Here is a 20,705-nt window from a genome sequence, read left to right as displayed (position 1 = left end):
ATTAATACAAAATGTAAAGTAAAAATACATAAAACAAATTAACCTGCACTTTACCTTTGAAAAGAATCATGGCTGGTGTGAGTGAGTTTCAAAACTCTTGTGGGATTCCACCCAATTGGACAACATGCGGAAGAGCGTCCCAAAGCAAGCGCGGTCTCCCAGCGCTGTAGCAGTTCGCCATAAAAGCGAATCCGAAAAGATCGCGGACATGCTATAAGCGCCTGCCATTGATGGGTGATACAAGGAACAAGGAACATTATAAATGTGCAGGGCACAGTATTACTTGGCCACGACCCTGCCTGACTGCTGTGTCTGTGTATAGGAGAGTGGCCGTTCCTGTTGCAATAAATAACTGCGCTGTTGCTGTTTCAAGCTGAATAAAGCTGGTGTTGCTAAAGTACTGAGACTCAGCTTCATGTTTTGGGGTGCAAGACGGGGACTCGCACGTCACAGCACACACACACACACACACACAGTCACAATGCTGTAGTAAACAGTTTACGCTAGTACGGATGTTGACTATATGAGTGAGGCACACAGACTCAGATGGAGAATAGGAGATGATTGCCCACAATCCCGTAGCGAGAGAGAGAAGAACCATCAGCTCAGTTGTGATCACATGACGCTCAGCAGACAAAGCGTATACATACTACTCGTTTTGCAAGACCTCGCTCGTTTATCAAGTCAGAATTTATTAAAAATTTTAGCTCGTCTTGCAAAACACTCGTAAACCAAGTTACTCGCAAACCGAGGTTCCACTGTACTGTTTTTTTTCCTGGAGGCAGGAAAACCCATGTGCACAAAATTAATTTGGTTGTCAAATGAAAGTCAACCTTGACACTACAATTACCGAAGCCTACGAAAAAACTTGTAATCTTGGCCAACCTTAAATTCCTTTGCACCTCTCAGTCAGCATCTTTTGTGTTGTAAATGTATCGATCAGCGCAAGCAGCAAGCAGCCTGCTATTCCATCCCCTCGCTCAGCGCTGCAGCTCAATTCGCAAAGAAGGTTCTCAGTGTTTATCTTGGAGTGAAGTGCCTGGAGTTATAGAGGGTAAATAGTATATCATCATTTGGAATACATACATTTCATGTGTGTTCCGTGTCTACAACAATCTATGTAAACACATCGTTAAAACAGAAACATTTTTCATGTTTTAGTAATAATTGTCAAAATGTAGACATGAACTGTACAATGTGTGAGTCCAAATATCAAATACAGTAATCCCTCCTCCATCGCGGGGGTTGCGTTCCAGAGCCACCCGCGAAATAAGAAAATCCGCGAAGTAGAAACCATATGTTTATATGGTTATTTTTATATTGTCATGCTTGGGTCACAGATTTGCGCAGAAACACAGGAGGTTGTAGAGAGACAGGAACGTTATTCAAACACTGCAAACAAACATTTGTCTCTCTTTCAAAAGTTTAAACTGTGCTCCATGACAAGACAGAGATGACAGTTCCGTCTCACAATTAAAAGAATGCAAACATATCTTCCTCTTCAAAGGAGTGCGCGTCAGGAGCAGTGACTGTCAGAGAGAGAGAGAGAGAAAAGCAAACAAATCAATAGGGCTGTTTGGCTTTTAAGTATGCGAAGCACCGTGGCACAAAGCTGTTGAATGCGGCAGCTCACACCCCCTCCGTCAGGAGCAGAGAAAGAGAGAGAGAGAGAGACACAAGCTGTCATATCAATAGCCTTCCCTAACCTGCTTTCTTTTTCTTTGGTTATATCCATATTACTAAACGAGAATGGTAAACAGGATGGACGCAGGGACATCCGGCCATGGGCCGTGGACGCAAAAGACGTACTGCGCAGGCGCCCCCACAAAACCCCCCCCCCTCCAAGCAACAGAAACCGGATGGAAAGCAACGTAAAATAAGAAATGAGGCGCCGCGCCCATAGCACACAGAAAAAAGGAGTCAGACGCCGGCGCCGCACGAAGCCCATGACACACAAAACGGAACACACACAAAGAAGAGGATTGAGACCCACGACACACAAAGCCCCCCTCCAGTAACTGAAATAAGAAATGAGGCGACGCGCCCCTAGAACACCAAAAAGAAAGGAGTCAGACGCAAGCGCCACATAGCACACGAAACGGTACGCACACAAAAAAGAGGATTCTGACCCACGACACACAAACACCCCCTCCACTAACAGAGATAAAAAAAAGTGAGGCAACGCGCCCCTTGCACACAAAAAAAAAGAAGTCAGACGCGAGCGCCACACAAACCCATTGCACACGAAACGGGACAGACTACAGACATAGCACACGAAACATACACAAAAAGGAGGATTCAGACCCACGACCACTCTAACATAAATAAGAAATGAGACACAAAGCCCCATTACTGAACGAACCGTCCGTATTAAACATACGTCATCTGAACACGTTCAAATTATGCAGCATAGATCGATCTCATTACACTGATGCACTATTAACCGTTCAACCACAGAAAAGGCCCCATATTAAACATACAAAAACGGGTAAGGCTCAATACAAACGATGAACGCCGTAAACTGCAACGGGCTTCTCACACAGCACAGGCAAATCGATTACAGCTCCAGAATAGCACGTCCCAAATACTGCACATACAACGACGCGCCTCTCAAACGGCACAAGCAAAAGATACACATCAAGGACATCAACGACAGACACCTGCTAAATGATTGCGCCAGTTAGCTGACAACGCGTTCAATAATGAGTCCACTATTCATGAAAATTCGTTGCGATTAATGAATGTCATTTGCAATCATTGTCATTCACTTAACTTCCCTGAACAAACAACTGGCAATACAAGTAATGAATTTACACGTTGTTGTCAAAAGGGTCAAATTACACTGCCTCCTTTACATTCATATCCTGCATATCTACAGAAGGATACGGCTCGAGTAACGGGACCACAAACACGAACCCACATGAAAAAAAAAATACACGTCGGCACCTACAACGCGCTTCTGAAACCGCGGAAGAAAAAATGTCTCGACTCCAAAAACACATGTCACTCCTTATTCAAAATACCAGTCCCAATCACAGAAACATCGGTATCCACTATGAAAATGAACAGTAACAATGCACGTGACATCCGTCTTACCACACAATTAATTATAGATGAATGTACAATGGCATCCACTCACTTACTCAACACCATTGATAAACTTCTACAAACGTTGATGAATAATAATATTCCCTTTGGAGGAAAGCTACTTTTATTACGAGGAGATTTTAGACACTGCTTAACTATTGCTCCACATCCAATGCGCTCAGCTATTGTTCAGTCCACCTTAAAATACGCGGACAATTGGCATTGCGTTGATGAATAATAATATTCCCTTTGGAGGAAAGGTACTTTTATTAGGAGGAGATTTTAGACAGTGCTTAGCTATTGCTCCACATCCAATGCGCTCAGCTATTGTTCAGTCCACCTTAAAATACGCGGACAATTGGCATTGCGTTGATGAATAATAATATTCCCTTTGGAGGAAAGGTACTTTTATTAGGAGGAGATTTTAGACAGTGCTTAGCTATTGCTCCACATCCAATGCGCTCAGCTATTGTTCAGTCCACCTTAAAATACGCGGACAATTGGCATTGCGTTGATGAATAATAATATTCCCTTTGGAGGAAAGGTACTTTTATTAGGAGGAGATTTTAGACAGTGCTTAGCTATTGCTCCACATGCCATGCGCTCAGCTATTGTTCAGTCCACCTTAAAATACGCCGACGACGTCATAAATAAACAACAAAAGACCAGACTACAATACAAATACAGGCGCGAGACCTGATTGGTGATAATACGAAGAAACGAACAGTCCGCATATTAACAGTGAGTGTGATCCTCCTTATTACTTATCCATATTCCTAACGATAAAGATCAAACAAGTCATAAATTCACGATCACGGGTACAGAACGAGACGGCTCGAGTAACGGGACCGCAAACACGAACCCGCATCAAAAAAAAAAATAAACGTCGGCACCTACAACGCGCTTCTAAAACCGCGGAACAAAAAATGTTACGCAGACAATTGGCATTGCTTTCAAAAGATACAGTTGGTACAAAACATGCAATGTCCAGATCCCGAATATAACAATTGCTTATTACAACTGGGAGATGGTACACTCACCAATACAGATGTACTTCACCCAGATATTCTTACAATTCCTCAACCCTTTATCTGCGATGACTTACTTACGGAGATATTTGGACCAGCGGTCTCATTAGACCAAATACCCCTTTTAACACAACGAACTATATTATGTCCAAAAAATATTAATGTTGATCACATTAATAACCAGGTCATTTCATTACTTCCTGGACAGGCACACCTCTTTCTAAGCTCTGACAAAGTTGACTCTGATGACGACAATGACCAGCCGGATTACCACAACACAGTCTTAGCCTTAAAAACGGAACAATAATCATGCTATTAAGAAACCGTAACACTAAACAGGGTTTATGCAATGGTACACGTTTAGTCGTCTACACCATGACACACAATGTTATTCAAGCAACAGTTCTTACAGCATCACATGCTAACAATACTGTTCTAATTCCTAGAATTGACCTTACAAGTTCTAACCTGGAATTACCTTTTACACTTAAACGGAAACAATTCCCCATTAAACCTGCCTTTGCCATGACCATCAACAAATCACAAGGACAAACCATGGACAAGGTTGGCATCTACCTATCTGAGCCCGTTTTTGGACATGGACAACTTTATGTGGCCTTCTCACAAGTTTGACGTTCACGTCAAGGACAAGACACCATCTTTACTACTAATTTTGTTTATAAAGAAATTTTCCAATAAACCTTTACACTGTGCCAAACACTTTATTGTTTGCTTCCTATCTGCGTCATCTACACCTTCACACTATGCTATATCTCATTCATACATCACGCACTTTGTAATTTCCCAACCCCAGGGGTTGGCGAGCGAAGCGAGCAGGGGGCAGAGCCCCCTAGTTCTTGAATAAAAGCACACTTGTTTTGTTATACTTGTACCTTTTGTGAAGTGTTTATTTGATATTTGGACTTCAGGTTTCACACATTGTACAGTTAATGTCTACATTTTGTCAATTATTACTAAAACATGAAAAATGTTTCTGTTTTAACGATGTGTTTACATAGATTGTTGTAGACACAGAACACACATGAAATGTATGTATTCTAAACTAGCAAAATACCCGCGCTTCGCAGCGGAGAAGTAGTGTGTTAAAGAGGTTATGAAAAAGTAAAGGAAACATTTTAAAAATAACGTAACATGATTGTCAATGTCATTGTGTTGTCATTGTTATGAGTGTTGCTGTCATATATATATATACATACATATACACATATATTATATAGCAAAATACCCGCGCTTCGCAGCGGAGAAGTAGTGTGTTAAAGAGGTTATGAAAAAAAAAGGAAACATTTTAAAAATAACGTAACATGATTGTCAATGTAATTGTGTTGTCATTGTTATGAGTGTTGCTGTGTTTTATATATATAAAATACACACACACACATATAAACATATATATACATACTAGCAAAATACCCGCGATTCGCAGCGGAGAAGTAGTGTGTTAAAGAGGTTATGAAAAAAAAAGGAAACATTTTAAAAATAACGTAACATGATTGTCAATGTAATTGTGTTGTCATTGTTATGAGTGTTGCTGTGTTTTATATATATAAAATACACACACACACATATAAACATATATATACATATACATATACACATATATATACATATATACATATATATATATATATATATATATATATATATATATATATATATATATATATATATATATATATACATATACACATCCACATATCAACATATATATATACACATATATACACACACACACGCTTTATGGGTGATGATTGTTTTACTCTTTTTATCTTTATTTTATTTTATTGTAGAATCAACTCCTATCTGCGCACAGCAGGGCAGCCGTGGGCGGATGCGTATGGTGTATTCACTCCATGTTATCGTGCATTGCGCTGTCAGTGGTATTTTGATAAAAGAATTTGAACAACATATAAGAAGCGTATAAATTATTAAACAGTAAAACATTAACATTTAAGAAGTAAAGTTACATTAAGTACTACTGCAGTGCCTTCGGGTATACCTCATTTTTTGTTTGCCCATTACATGCTTAAATGTATACATTTTTTGGTGCACCTACCCGAGAACACGCGACATATAACCGAGCGTGGGAGAAGCATGGATTTTAAACACGCGTTGAGTTCATCTGCTGGTCTCCCCCGTGGAATAACTGGTAATGTTTGACTAAAATCTACAGCGAGTAAAACGACATTACCTCCTATTTTTTTTTTTACGATCTCTGAGATCTTGCTTTTTTCGGTTCAAGGCTTCATAAGCTCTTTTATGTTGTATGGTGTACTTATCCCAAACCATCATCTTTGAATGTTGCAAGACTTTCGCCTTGTATGTAGATCGGGGTAATTACATTCATTGCATTCCTAGTCTGAATCACAATCTGATTGTATGGGTGGGTACCTGGCACTGTAGGGTTGCCACCCGTCCTTTAAAATACGGAATCGTGCCGCGTTTGAGAATGAAATTGCGCGTCCCGTTTTGAATCAATACTGGACGGGATTTATCCCGTATTTTTTTTATCATTTTTTTTTTAAAGCAGCGTCTCATGCAAATCATCCCACACGCATTTTATGAAGATGCCTCCTTTCCTACTTTTGATTGGGTAATACTTGATGTCATCGTTAGTTTGATTGGTGTTTTTAACTGTCCAGTGAGGAGGGCGTGTCTTTTAAGTACAGTCTGCAAAGTGTTGGCACTGAGATGTGGCGTCAGCGCCATAGTTGAAGCCCCTAACGTTGCGGTCAGCAAGTCGGCTAACATCCGCCATGTGCCGTCTTTCAGTTGCGAGAAGCAGATCATAGAATGGTTGAAACTGTTGCCCCTAACGTTGCGCCACGGCGTGTGGTTCGTTTATACCTCGTGTCTTCTCATTAAACTTTTATCTCGCGAATATGTTATTGCAATCCGCAGCGGGAGCGTTTCTATAAACTTAATTTAAAGTTACGTTTTACACCGTGCTTTGTTTCCCTTATGAACATGCTTGTATGCTTAACTCGCTCCGTTCTCAATTGTTTAATTAATTTTTTGCTCTTCGCTGTTTGCGGCTGTTCGTCCATTTCCCCCTACTTCGTTCTTTTATCTCGCGAATATGTTATTGCAATCCTTAACGGGAGCGTTTCAATAAACTGATTGAAAATAGTTTTGCATTTACCTTTTTAGTAAAAGGCGAGCTTTTAAGCCTGAGAAATCACCCCGTAAATGCACACGTTTAATTGGACATGTGTTAATATGTATGGTTACACAGTATTAAAAGACAGTGAACAACGTCAGTTACCTTTCTTCCCGCGTTTGATAAAAGGTGAGCTTTTAAGCCTGAGAAATCACCCCGTAAATGCACACGTTTAATTGCACATGTGTTAATATGTATGCTTACACAGTATTAAAAGACAGTCAAAAATTAATGTCATATACCTTCGTTCCCGCGTGTGACTCGTGCTGTAAATGTCTTCCTTGTTTTTAGTTCACGTGATTACGTAGGAGGCGTGATGACGCGATATGTGACTCCGCCTCCTCCATTACAGTGTATGGACAAAAAATATGTTCCAGTTATGACCATTACGCTTTGAATTTCGAAATGAAACCTGCCTAACTTTTGTAAGTAAGCTGTAAGGAATGAGCCTGCCAAATTTCAGCCTTCTACCTACACGGGAAGTTGGAGAATTAGTGATGAGTGAGTCAGTGAGTGAGTCAGTCAGTCAGTCAGTGAGGGCTTTGCCTTTTATTAGTATAGATAACGATATATTATTTACCATCTATAACTCCAAGCACTTCACTCCAAGATAAACACTGAGCATTGAGAACCTTTTTTGCAAATTGAGCTAAGGCGGTGGGCGGGGGGGAATGAAATACCAGGCTGCTTGCTGCTTATGCTGATCAACACATTTACAACACGAAAGACGATGATGGAGAGGTGTGAAGGAATTTAAGGTGGGCCAGAATTACAAGTTTTTTTTTGTAGGCTTAGGTTATTCTAGTGTTAATGTGCATATCAGATTCAGGAAGCTGATATGCAACCCAAGATTATGTCAGCCTCCTGCCTGAGCAGGTTAATGTGTGTCTTCATTGAATAACTATGTAAATACACTTGGATCCCTTTATTAAGTTCAGACAGAAATATTTCACCAAAAAAAATCAAATTAGAAAAGTCAATACTGGAGATGATATTTATGTCTTGAAATTCCTAAAATGGCAAGAGGGCAAACAGCTGTACTACAAGTTTGTTCACCAACACTTCATTATAACCCTGAAATAGATGATGACATACTTGCTACAAAGCCAAGTCCAACTTGGAAGACTGAGAGCATTTATTGTTCCCCTGGTATATTCCCAAGACAAAAAAACAATCCCTCGCTGTCTCACACAGAAAGCACTGCATATGTATGAAGTTAATCAAATATATTTTCTCCCAAACTTGGTGCTCTCTTACAGTACAGTACATCTTCAATGACATTAATTGTATCCAGCCCAATTCAGAATGAAGTAATTTTGAGGTTTCTTCATAGCACCAGTAATGGTGTTTAAAAGTTGGAATTCTTTTGTTTTATTTTAATAAATAAATAAAACGTGTAATATTTAATTTGTGTTTTTTTGATAAGATGTGGCTTAATTGAATAAAACTATGTGACCAAGACTATAGTAATATTGTTAAGACTTACAAGGATAAACTACTATTGCTTTTAATTGTGTGCATTTAACTAATAGTTTAGCAAAAGAGTATGGAGAAAGGTAAATGCAGACAGAGGTCCAGAGCACAAGAAAAGAAGTGCTGACCAGCAGGTGATTTAGCTCAATGATGATATTACACTGCCCGGGACAGCTGTAGGAGGTGGAGCAGATACAGATGAATGAAGACAAGAATTCAAGGAGCTAGTGAGAGAGGTAAAAGTTTACTGTGAGCCAAGTATGAGATAACTTTAGAAAAGCGATTCACTAGATCTGTTATTCTTTTGAACCATCAGCTAAACAAACCAAAGGGAATTAAAATGTGTTTTAATAGACAATTGAATTCTGCGATGCAAATAGATATGCTAATACAGAGAACTGTGGAAGAAATAAGCAAATGTTCAGCAAACGTTAGGAAAGAAGTGTTACTCATTATATTTAAGCTCAGATAAGCTAACCAGTGTGTATATGACTATAAGAAAATGTGAAAAGGGGGCCTTTGGGGACTTTAATTAACTTGTACCTCATAATTAGCTCAGAGTACCTTCAGGTTAACAGAAGAGCAAGATAAAGGGGTAAATTATCAATTGTCCATCTTTTGGTTAATGTCAGTTATTGAAAATAGCCATCAAGCCACAGTATAAAAGAGAGTGTGGTGTGACACAGACATATGTTGTGTTCTGGAGAGTGTGGCACCCCCGGCCGGGACGCCCAGGAGGACAGGAGGAGGGCTCATTGCTCCTCCAGAACGCGAGGGGGCGTCCGCCCTGGTTGTATTGGGGGCCATGGGTACAGAGCTTGGAAGCTACACCCTGTAGGGGCCCGTGGCCACCGCCAGGGGGTGCCCTAATGCCTTGGGGACCCTGGACCCCAGCGCTTCCGCCACACCCGGAAGTGCTGGGGGGAAGAGAAGAAGGGACACCCGGAGTGCTTCCGGGTACACAGCCGACACTTCCGCCACACTGGGGAGTGCCGGTGGAAGATTGCCGGCGGGCACTGGGAGCATATCCGGGTGTGTATAAAAGGGGCCGCCTCCCTCCAGTCATTGACAAGAGTCGGGAGGAAGGAAGATGATGTCGGGAGGATGGCAAGGAGGCGGCCTGAAGAGAGAGAAGGCATTGTTGTGTGGCCAGGACTTTGGGGTGTGTGGGCACATGGACTTTGTAAATGGTGAGTTAAATAAACATGTGTTGGGTGACATGAGCGTGTCTGCCTGTCTGTGTCCGAGCTAGTTGTCACAAGAGAGATGGATGTTTTGAAAGTATTTTCTATGAAAAGGCAAGATCTGAAGACACACTGAAATCCACAAGGAATGCCTTATTAAATACACTGAAACTTGCTTTGTTTATTGATATCATCTGCCCCAGTGTGTTTGTTTGAGTGATTCATAATATGTTTAGCTTGTTCAGGTACGAGCAATGCTTGTTCTGTTGGAATTGTGTATCTCTTTTGGGGTAACAATGAGAAAGCTGAAGGATATAGGCATCTCTTTGGACACAAAGGTTTTTTGAAACTGAGGTCACCAATCTCTATTGCTCTGTTTGATTTGTGTGGCCCTTTCAAAGGTTATCTGGTAAGTCCCAGCAGCAGGACAGCTCTTGAAATGGCTCTGATCAATACTAAGGTATTCGGAAGTGTAGCCTTTACAGGAGAAGTGCCAAGGGGCAGTTATTTTTGTCTGTTTTTCTGCCCTTTTTATTTATTCATTTAGGTACAGGCAAGTGTGACTGTTTCACCAACCCTTTTTTTCTTTTAATAGTAATTTGACATGATCTAATCATTCCATACTAGAGGATACACATCAATGAAATGTAATTTTAGGGATTTGTGTCTTACTCTTCAGTTTTGGATCTCAGTTGGTGTGCTTGTTGTAACAAGTTAAAGATTATGCTACAAGACATCTCTCTCTCCTTTTTCTCTGTCTTACTATAGATATATGATGTATGTTGATCCCCTGAATAACCTGCTAGCACCTCTTTAACATAAAAAGTGTATTATACCTAAAACTATATGATGGAGTATATTTATCCTTCACTGAACCTTGTTGGGCTGGAATGCCAAAATATTTAATCATGTATTAATGCTTAATAATGCACTGACTCAATGTTTACAGTTGTACAGCTAATATATTTCAGAATATTTGAGTGTGAGTGACCATTTCTGAATTTAAAATGACAAGCTTAAAAAGCCAGCTTCCCTGAATATTAAGACATAACTTACTTTTGGTTGTAATACCCCAGTTGGTTGGTAATTAAACAAACCACTTTTTGGTAATCGTGGGAAGCTCACACGAAATTTGGCTACTTGGCTAATTCTGGTCAGTTTATTTCCTCATGACCAATGTAAGTCTAATTCATTTTTCTGCCCTTGTCTACTTAACAAACATTTTAACTGGGGTTTGTTCATTCTTTATGGTGACTTCTCTTTACAAGTATGTCCTTGTAATTTAAGACTTTTTAAAACTTCTAAAATGACTTCCATATTTTCCACCCCTCCCACTACTAAGATGGTATTCTTTAGACTGTCTAGTGTCGACTAGCCCCATATTGATAACTTTCTGACATACGTATGTGCAGTTGTGCATTTACAAAGCTATTTTAATCTGAAACCATGCTAAGTTTAGTTTTGAAAAAACATTTATGAACCATTCCTCAATACATGGCACTTGGGATTTTAATCCACTCCTAATTTAAGATGCCTTTAACAGTTTCCTTAAGACTAACCCTGTTCCTGATATCACAGAGAATTACTGCGAGAACAAATTAGAGACCTTCTACCAAAGACACTGTAAGGCCCACGTCTCATTTGTCTAAACTTATCTTTGCTAAAAGTGCTGAATACTTGTTAGTTAAATCATGTTATTTATATGGCTATTGAGAAAAGTGCATAAAACATTAACATACCAAATACATACAAGAGAGCTTACAAACCACACTAACAAAATGACTACATCTGATTAAGAACTATTAAAAGAGATTAAATAAGTTAGTTAACAGTTATTATGCAGTATAATTGATCGTTTCCTTAACAGAATTGACACTCCTATACATGTTCAAATATATCGGGTCAATCACCATTATGCTTAAAAACAAATACACAAAATCTCTATAAACTGCACATTTTAAATTACAGTGCCAAAGTTCCAGCAGAAGCACTTGCTAAAGTATTGCCGTCCGTTTCAAATTACCAGACAGCATTGATTAAGGGCAGACTGACTTTTTAGTGGAGTTTGTACCGAGCGTCTGAACACTCGGTAATATTACTATTCATACAGAGAAGCCTTCTGATAGTTTTGAATGATTATTATTTATTCAACAGATGCAATATGTGCCTAGTTTTTCAAATTAGCATATGCCATCAACTGATTATTCAAAAATTTAAGCTCGATCTCTGGCTGGAATGATCTATATGTTACTGGGAAAGTGTAAGCACACGTCTTCTTAAACATGATCTGATCAGGATTTCGGTGCTATTGCTAGATATAGGTCACCTGTTCTAACAAAAACACTCGGAACATTGCACTTGTAAATGGTTTATTCAGCAGAAACTCTAGAACCACACCTGAAGCTGGGTCTGCCTGGACGTTCAAACCCCAACTGAAGACTCGCTTGTTCTCTTTGGCCTTTTAGCTGTGGTCACTGCTATTCAGTAAGGTCACATAGTCAACACTGCAGTATAAACTGGCAAGGTTTGGGTATCTATGAAGGTTCTACCAGTGACTTTTTACTGTTTTGACGTTTTACATCCACCGTCAGACTGATCTGTATGGCTCATTTTGTTGCAGTCTCCTATGACTCTACTACTCATTGCTCTTTAGCTGTCCTTGATTTGTATGCTTTCTGTTGATGCTTTTTGTTTGAAATGTGACATTGCTGCACTTTTTTTTGTTTGTTTTTTATATTCCTGTGTTTCTTACTATATTATCATCTTGTTAGCTGGGCTGAAATTCTAGCAATTAGATTATTTGCTTTCATATCAGTGGTTATATTAATTTAGGCTTTATGTTTTCTTAAACAACTGGAGAGCAACCTTCAAAATGACTTTGAGGAGATGAGAAACAAAGAATACAATCCTGATTATGAACGGATCTCAGACACACACACACACACACACGAAAAAAATAAAAAAACATTGTGACGAAACCTGAGCTTGCTGTCTTGTGGTAGAAAGCAAAGGATGATCTAAGTCCAAAACAATATGCAGTGGTAACTGTTTGCCATTATTTCAGTTTTAAATTGGGTGAGACTGCTGATCCCAGTGATTCCATTGTGACTGTGCAAAAAAGAAGTACTGTTACAACAGAAATAAAACGGATTTCTTCGCACATCTGAGGATTACACATCCAACGCAGTATGCTAAACTGCACCACGTCTTCAAGTTGAGGGGACCCATCTGCCTGAAGGCTGTTAGCCCTTCTCTGACTATAGAGATGTTCCCATATTATTTATGTTACATGCTTTGAACCTGCTAAGACTGTTGCCCTTGCGACCCGGTTTCAGATAAGTGGTGGAAAATGAATGAATGTCTTGAACCCCTGTGCAAAATGCTTGGTCAGAAATACTTCAGTATAACAGCACTTCCCGAAATGTACAATACATGTAATAGAAGAGATGCAGCTTTCACTTGAGAGTGCAGTTTTATGCACTTGCCACACCTAGACCTGTGTCAATTCAGACCGTGATACTGATTTGCCCAATTCAGAAGTAAAATTCAACATTTACCGTATTTTCTTAAAGCATTTTCTTTAATTCATTTAGAAAAATTGTCATAAAAATGATAGCTTTTTGTTAAGCTGCTTTAGTAAATGACTGTTTATGTTGAGGTACAAAGCCACGGTGTGTGAGAGGATATAATCTGACATGTAAGCTCTTCACATGCAAAGCATGAAGTACCACACTCCTTTTAGAACTTATATATATTTAGAACATATATTTCTATGTAAATTCAACCTAAAAGTAGTAAAAAATGTACTCTTAATGTCATAACCTTGTATAGTGGCAAGATGCTTGTAATCCGATTTTATGAATATTGTAGATATTTTCTCTTACAATAATCCATCCATCCACCCTCTTCCGCTTATCCGAGATCGGGTCGCAGGGGAAGCAGCTTGAGCAGAGATGCCCAGACTTCCCTCTCCCCGGCCACTTCTTCTAGCTCTTCCGGGAGAATCCAAAGGCGTTCCCAGGCCAGCCGAGAGACATAGTCCCTCCAGTGTGTCCTGGGTCTTTCCCAGGGTCTCCTCCCGGCTAGTTGTGCCCGGAACACCTCACCAGAGAGACGTCCAGGAGGCATCCTGATCAGATGCCCGAGCCACCTCATCTGACTCCTCTCGATGCGGAGGAGCAGCGGCTCTACTCTGACCCCCTCCCGGGTGACTGAGCTTCTCGTCCTATCTTTAAGGGAAAGCCCAGAGACCCTACGGAGGAAACTCATTTCAGCTGCTTGTATTCGCGATCTCGTTCCTTCGGTCACTACCCATAGCTCATGACCATAGGTGAGGGTAGGAACGTAGATCGACTGGTAAATTGAGAGCTTTGCCTTGCGGCTCAGCTCCTTTTTCATCGCGACAGACCAATGCAGAGCCCGCACCGATCCACCTGTCGATCTCACGCTCCATTCTTCTCTCACTCATGAACAAGATCCCGAGATACTTGAACTTCTCCACTTGGGGCAGGATCTCGCTCCCAACCCTGAGAGGGCACTCCACCCTTTTTCGGCTGAGGACCATGGTCTCGGATTTGGAGGTGCTGATTCCCATCCCAGCCGCTTCACACTCAGCTGCGAACCGATCCAGAGAGAGCTGAAGGTCACGGCCTGATGAAGCAAACAGGACATCATCATCTGCAGAAAGCAGTGACCCAATCCTGAGTCCACCAAAACGGACCCCCTCAACGCCCTGGCTGCACCTAGAAATTCTGTCCATAAAAGTTATGAACAGAATCAATGACAAAGGGCAGCCCTGGCGGAGTCCAACTCTCACTGGAAATGGGTTCCACTTACTTCCCGGCAATGCGGACCAAGCTCTGACACCAATCGTACAGGGACCGAACAGCCCTTATCGGGGGTCCAATACCCCATACTCTTGGAGTACCCCCCCACAGGATTCCCCGAGGGACACGGTCGAATGCCTTTTCCAAGTCCACAAAACACATGTAGACTGGTTGGGCAAACTCCCATGCACCCTCCAGGACCCTGCTAAGGGTGTAGAGCTGGTCCACTGTTCCACGACCAGGACAAAAACCACACTGTTCCTCCTGAATCTGAGGTTTGACTATCCAACGGACCCTCCTCTCCAGGACCCCCGAATAGACTTTTACAGGGAGGCTGAGGAGTGTGATCCCTCTGTAGTTGGAACACACCCTCCAGTCCCCCTTCTTAAAGAGGGGGACCACCACCCCAGTCTGCCAATCCAGAGGCACTGTCCCTGATGTCCATGCGATGTTGCAGAGGCATGTCAACCAAGACAGTCCTACAACATCCAGAGCCTTGAGGAATTCCCGGCGTATCTCATTCACCCCCGGGGCCCTGCCACCAGGGAGTTTTTTGACCACCTCGGTGACCTCCGTTCCAGAGATGGGGGAGCCCACCTCTGAGTCCCCAGGCTCTGCTTCCTCATTGGAAGGCATGTTAGTGGGATTGAGGAGGTCTTCGAAGTACTCCCCCCACCGACCCACAACGTCCCGAGTCAAGGTCAGCAATGCACCATCCCCACCATATACAGTGTTGACACTGCACTGCTTCCCCCTCCTGAGACGCCGGACAGTGGACCAGAATCTCCTCGAAGCCGTCCGAAAGTCATTCTCCATGGCCTCCCCAAACTCCTCCCACGCCCGAGTTTTTGCCTCAGCAACCACGAAAGCCGCATTCCGCTTGGCCTGCCGGTACCTATCAGCTGCCTCTAGAGTCCCATAGGACAAAAAAGGTCGTGCAGGACTCCTTCTTCAGCTTGACGGCATCCCTCACCGCTGGTGTCCACCAACGGGTTCAGGGTTTGCCACCACGACAGGCACCAACCATCTTACGGCCACAGCTCCAGTCAGCCACCTCAACAATAGAGGCATGGAACATGGCCAATTCTACTCAATATCCCCCACCTCCCTCGGGATGTGGTCGAAGTTCTGCCGGAGGTGGGAGTTGAAGCTACTTCTGACAGGGGACTCTGCCAGACATTCCCATCAGACCCTCACAACACGTTTGGGCCTACCAGACCTGACCGGCATCCTCCCCCACCATCGAAGCCAACTCACCACCAGGTGGTGATCAGTTGAGAGCTCCGCCCCTGTCTTCACCCGAGTGTCCAAGACATGTGGCCGCAAGTCCGACGACACAACCACAAAGTCGATCATCGAACTGAGGCCTAGGGTGTCTGGGTGCCAAGTGCACATATGAACACCCCTATGCTTGAACATGGTGTTCGTTATGGACAATCCGTGATGAGCACAGAAGTCCAATAACAAAACACTGCTCGGGTTCAGATCGGGGGGGCCATTCCTCCCAATCACGCCCTTCCAGGTCTCACTGTCATTGCCCACGTGAGCATTGAAGTCTCCCAGCAGAACGAGGGAGTCTCCAGAAGGTATGCCCTCTAGCACCCCCTCCAGGGACTCCAAAAAGGGTGGGTACTCCAAACTGCTGTTCGGCGCATACGCACAAACAACAGTTAGGACCCGTCCCCCCACCCGAAGGCGGAGGGAGGCAACGCTCTCGTCCACCGGGGTAAACCCCAATGAACAGGCTCCAAGTCAGGGGGCAATAAGTATGCCCACACCCGCTCGGCGCCTCTCACTGGGGGCAACTCCAGAGTGGTAGAGAGTCCAGCCCCTCTCAAGGAGATTGGTTCCAGAGTCCAAGCTGTGCGTCGAGGTGAGCCCGACTATATCTAGCCAGAACCTCTCAACCTCGCGCACTAGCTCAGGCTCCTTCCCTTTCAGCGAGGTGACATTCCACGTCCCAAGAGCCAGTTTCTGTAGCCGAGGATCAGACCGCCAAGGTCCCCGCCTTCGGCCACCACCCAACCTCCTTGGCCCCTCCCATGACCCACATTATCTCTTCGGGCTGTGCCTGGCTGAGCCCCATGGGTGCAGGCCCGGCCACCAGGCGCTCGCCATCGAGCCCCACCTCCAGGCCTGGCTCCAGAGGGGGGCCCCAGTGACCCGCGTCCGGTCAAGTAAAAACATCGTCCAAAGTTTTGATTCATCATTGGAGGTTTGTTGAACCGCTGTTTGTCTCATCCCTCACCTAGGACCAGTTTGCCTTGGGTGGCCCTACCAGGGGCATAAAGCCCCGGACAACAGAGCTCCTAGGATCATTGGGACACACAAACCCCTCCACCATGATAAGGTGGTGGTTCAAGGAGAGGTCTTACAATAATCAACATTTAAAAAGTCCATTATTGGCACAACTCTGATTTAAAGCACATTGGGATGATGCATTCTGTTAGTTGCACTCAAGAAAATAAAAATGGCTTGAAAATGTGATTTTGTGGAAGCAAATAAGTGTGTACTTTCTTGACATTTGTTTATTTTCTTCTCTATAAAGGACATACTCACAACTCTTTGAAGGCTTCCTTATATGCATAGTATGTCATACATTTCAGGGTACAGATGTTTATTCTCACCAAACTGTAATTATGCATTGGCAGTATTAGGTGTGGAAAATCTTACATTTATCATAACGGAAGAGCATTGTGCTTTGGTGGTGGCCTTTCCAGAGACGGTTAAAGAGTTTGCCATATTGTGTCTTCGCAGGCTTCACGCCATTGCATATTGCCATACAGAGAAAGGACATAAACACGGTGACGATGCTTCTGTCTGCTGGGGCTGATAGCAATGTGAAGGTGAGTATGGGATAGCGTTCTATAAAATCAATCTCTGCGAAAAAGAAATGTTTTGTGGCCCAAATATAGACAGAACGTGGGGGCTGTATATTGCTTTTATAAACCTGGAGGGAACAATAGTAGGGTCCAGTTTAATTCTGCATGGGCACTGCGCCACACAGTTGTATATTTTTCTTATTGATAAAAACTAAGACACAAATGCTTTTGCTTTGAGTAGACAAATAAGCTCAGGGTCAAATGCAACCTTGCAACGCTACTCACGTCCTTAGAACTAGACATTTACTAAGCAAATTATTAGGAACACTATACTAATACTGAGTAGGGTCTCCTTTTACTCTCCAAACAGCCTCAATTCTTTCTGGCATGGATTCCACTAAATGTTGAAAACATTCTTTGGAGATTCTCATTCATGCTGAAATGATTGCATCATGTGATATCCGCACATTTGCCAGCTGCATATTCATGTTGTGAATCTCCTGTCCTACCATATCCCTAAGGTGTTCTGTTGGATGCAGACCCAGTGACTGGGAAGGCCACCTTTGCTTTGTCACATGGTGCATTATCATGCTGGAGTAGCTATTAGAAACTGGATAAATTGTGACCATGAAATAATAGGGTCATATCTGCCCAGCTTTGGTGAGCCTGTACACACTGCAGCTTTCTGTTCTGGGCTGACTCGAGTGGAACCTGACGTGGTCTTCTGCCGTTGTAGCCCATCTGCCTTATGGTTCAACGTGTTGTGCATTCTGAGATGCTTTTCTGCTCACCACAGTTATACAGAATGGTAATCTGAGTTACTATATAGCCTTTCTGTCAACTCAAACCAGCCCGGCCGTTCTCCTCTGACCTCGCTCATCAACGCAGCATTTCCTTCTGCACCACTGCCGCTCATTAGATGTTTGTTTTTCTCACCATTCTAAGTAAACTCTAGAGGCTGCTGAGGGTGGATATCCCAGGAGATCAGCCGTTCCAGAAATACTCAAACCAGCCTATTTAGCATCAACAGTCATGCCATGGTCAAAGTCACAGAGCTCACGTTTCCTCCCCATTCTACTGTTTGATGTGAACATCAGCTGAAGCTCCATGAGAGGCTGATGAGAGGTTTGCATGGATAAGCATCTGTACATGTGTTCCTGATAGTCTGCTTATTTATTGAATATTGGGTATATAAATTATTTGTTTAAAAAGAAGAACGGGAGCACATTTAGCATTAAAGTCAGTGTACTTCTACTTTTAATGGCAGGCTGAAATTACAACTCATTTCAAACCTATGGCTCTGTTTTGTTGTTCTTTTTTTTATACTTCATTTCTCAAAATTGCTTTCATCTAAATTGAAAATAATGTGAATATATTAACAGCCTGATACTGCGGAAAATATTGTAAATATTAAATTTTGATTTCTTAATGTGTTAATGATCTCATATACTTGAATGATGACCAGGTTAAGTTTTTCCATGTGAAATGGGGTGCTGGAACACTTGTTAAAATAATTCTAACTTAAGCGGCCTCAGATGAACAACTTGTCAAAGCCAAAGTCAACCTAGATGAGACATTCCTAATTCCTACTCTGTTGTATCTCTGCAGGACTTGAGCTGTGGCCGCACTGGTCTGCATTTGGCTGTGGAGGTACAGAGTGCTGAACTTGTGAAGCTGCTGCTCAATCAAGGGGCAAATGTGAATGCAACCATGTATTCTGGTTATACGCCACTGTATAGTGCCCTCTACAGACCCAGCGAACTAATACGCACGATCCTGAGGGAGCATGGAGCTCTGGAGCCAGAACCTGAACTTGTCTGGGATGAAGATGAATCTGAGCAGTCAGATGAGGAAGAGGAGGTGAGTAGGGAGAATGTGATAGAATAAATTGAGTCAAAAAAGAGTAAGCTCTGTAAAAAAAAACCTTGTAACCCAGCGGGAATTACGTGCAGTGAAGGGAGTGAAGCTAGATTTTACCATGCGTGATGCTAACACAAGTCTTCTTGAATTACAGGAGGAATTTGATGATCTGGTCATTAATGGACATCCCGTTGTGTAGAAGAGACTTCTGTAAAATGGCCCCATTGACTCTCCAGATCTTGCCAATATCCAGACGCTGGAAATGATGTTTTTTTTATGTGTTATGGGGTTCAGGACTAAATTTAGAAGAGGAGAGGATGTGGTCTACCACAATAGCCTAGTGGCAAGTGTATTGACTGAGGACACTGTAGTATTAGGTGGTGCCATGTGCTACTGGGTGCTACCAGGAATTATATCACTGTGGCTTGCAGTTCATTGGCTGCTCTGCATCTGTGCCCGAGGAGTTGTGGAGTAACCGCATGCCTAATTTATTGTGATTCCTTGACCTCAAGGGATATCTCACAGTATGTATATATAAAGGTCAAAATTGTTCGCTGTACATGTTAATGTCTGTACTCCATGTTTTTAGAATTTTGCGTAAATGCAGCCCTCCTGGGCATAATATTGTGGCATATGCAGTAGCTGTCTGTGCTGGACCTGAACTACATGTCGCCTGAAGGGAAAGCACTACCACCCCCCTGGAGAGTGACACCGTGGATGGCTGGATCACTGGACAACATAATGGGTTACCATTATTCCATTTTGGAGAAGCCTAGGATTCCTGCAGCCCCTTGAAGCTGATTATCGATCTGGTGGATTGGCTGTATTGTCCAGTTGACTCAGTGTATTTTTGTAATGCCACTTAATGTAATTATTTCACGATTTTGAAGATCTTGTCTTTTTTTGCCAGTTTTATGAAAACCATACTTGTGCAGCTACTATCTTTTAAGCTTAATGCTGCTTAAAAATGTCAGCTAGTGTTCTCATGATTCATTTGTACATCCTTTGCAGTTGGCTGGCGGCAAATATTGTAATGAGGCAGAGACTTGTACTTTGGAAGGCAGCAAAGTATTTAAAAATTGTGAGGACGGGGGCCAGTGTAGTGTTTGTAGGGCCAGACATGTTACTAGGAGCTCACTGATGTGAATTGTCTGTACCCAGAATGAAGTACTTAATAAATCTGTTTACTGTCTAGAGCAGTGTGCCGTTTTTAGTGATTTGTCCAGTTCTGTCTTAAACAATCTTGT

At 42.5% G+C, this 20,705-nt stretch overlaps 1 protein-coding gene across 1 annotated transcript in view; it reads left to right on the top strand.

Annotated features, from left to right (window-relative positions):
• Positions 1 to 20,654, top strand: part of nfkbib (nuclear factor of kappa light polypeptide gene enhancer in B-cells inhibitor, beta) — a 59,669-nt gene extending 39,015 nt beyond the window's left edge. The window contains exons 4-6 of the mRNA XM_051932292.1: positions 17,534 to 17,622; positions 19,207 to 19,458; positions 19,613 to 20,654. Of these exons, the coding sequence (XP_051788252.1) occupies positions 17,534 to 17,622; positions 19,207 to 19,458; positions 19,613 to 19,657 (386 nt within the window). The 3' untranslated portion in view covers positions 19,658 to 20,654. The remainder of the gene's footprint in view (positions 1 to 17,533; positions 17,623 to 19,206; positions 19,459 to 19,612) is intronic.
• Positions 20,655 to 20,705: the final 51 nt, after the last annotated feature.

The sequence above is a fragment of the Erpetoichthys calabaricus genome, chromosome 1 (assembly GCF_900747795.2).
Source record: "Erpetoichthys calabaricus chromosome 1, fErpCal1.3, whole genome shotgun sequence".
Taxonomy (NCBI): Eukaryota; Metazoa; Chordata; class Cladistia; order Polypteriformes; family Polypteridae; genus Erpetoichthys; species Erpetoichthys calabaricus.
Note: the sequence above shows the minus strand (reverse complement) of the source record. Positions and strands in the feature narration are given on the sequence as shown.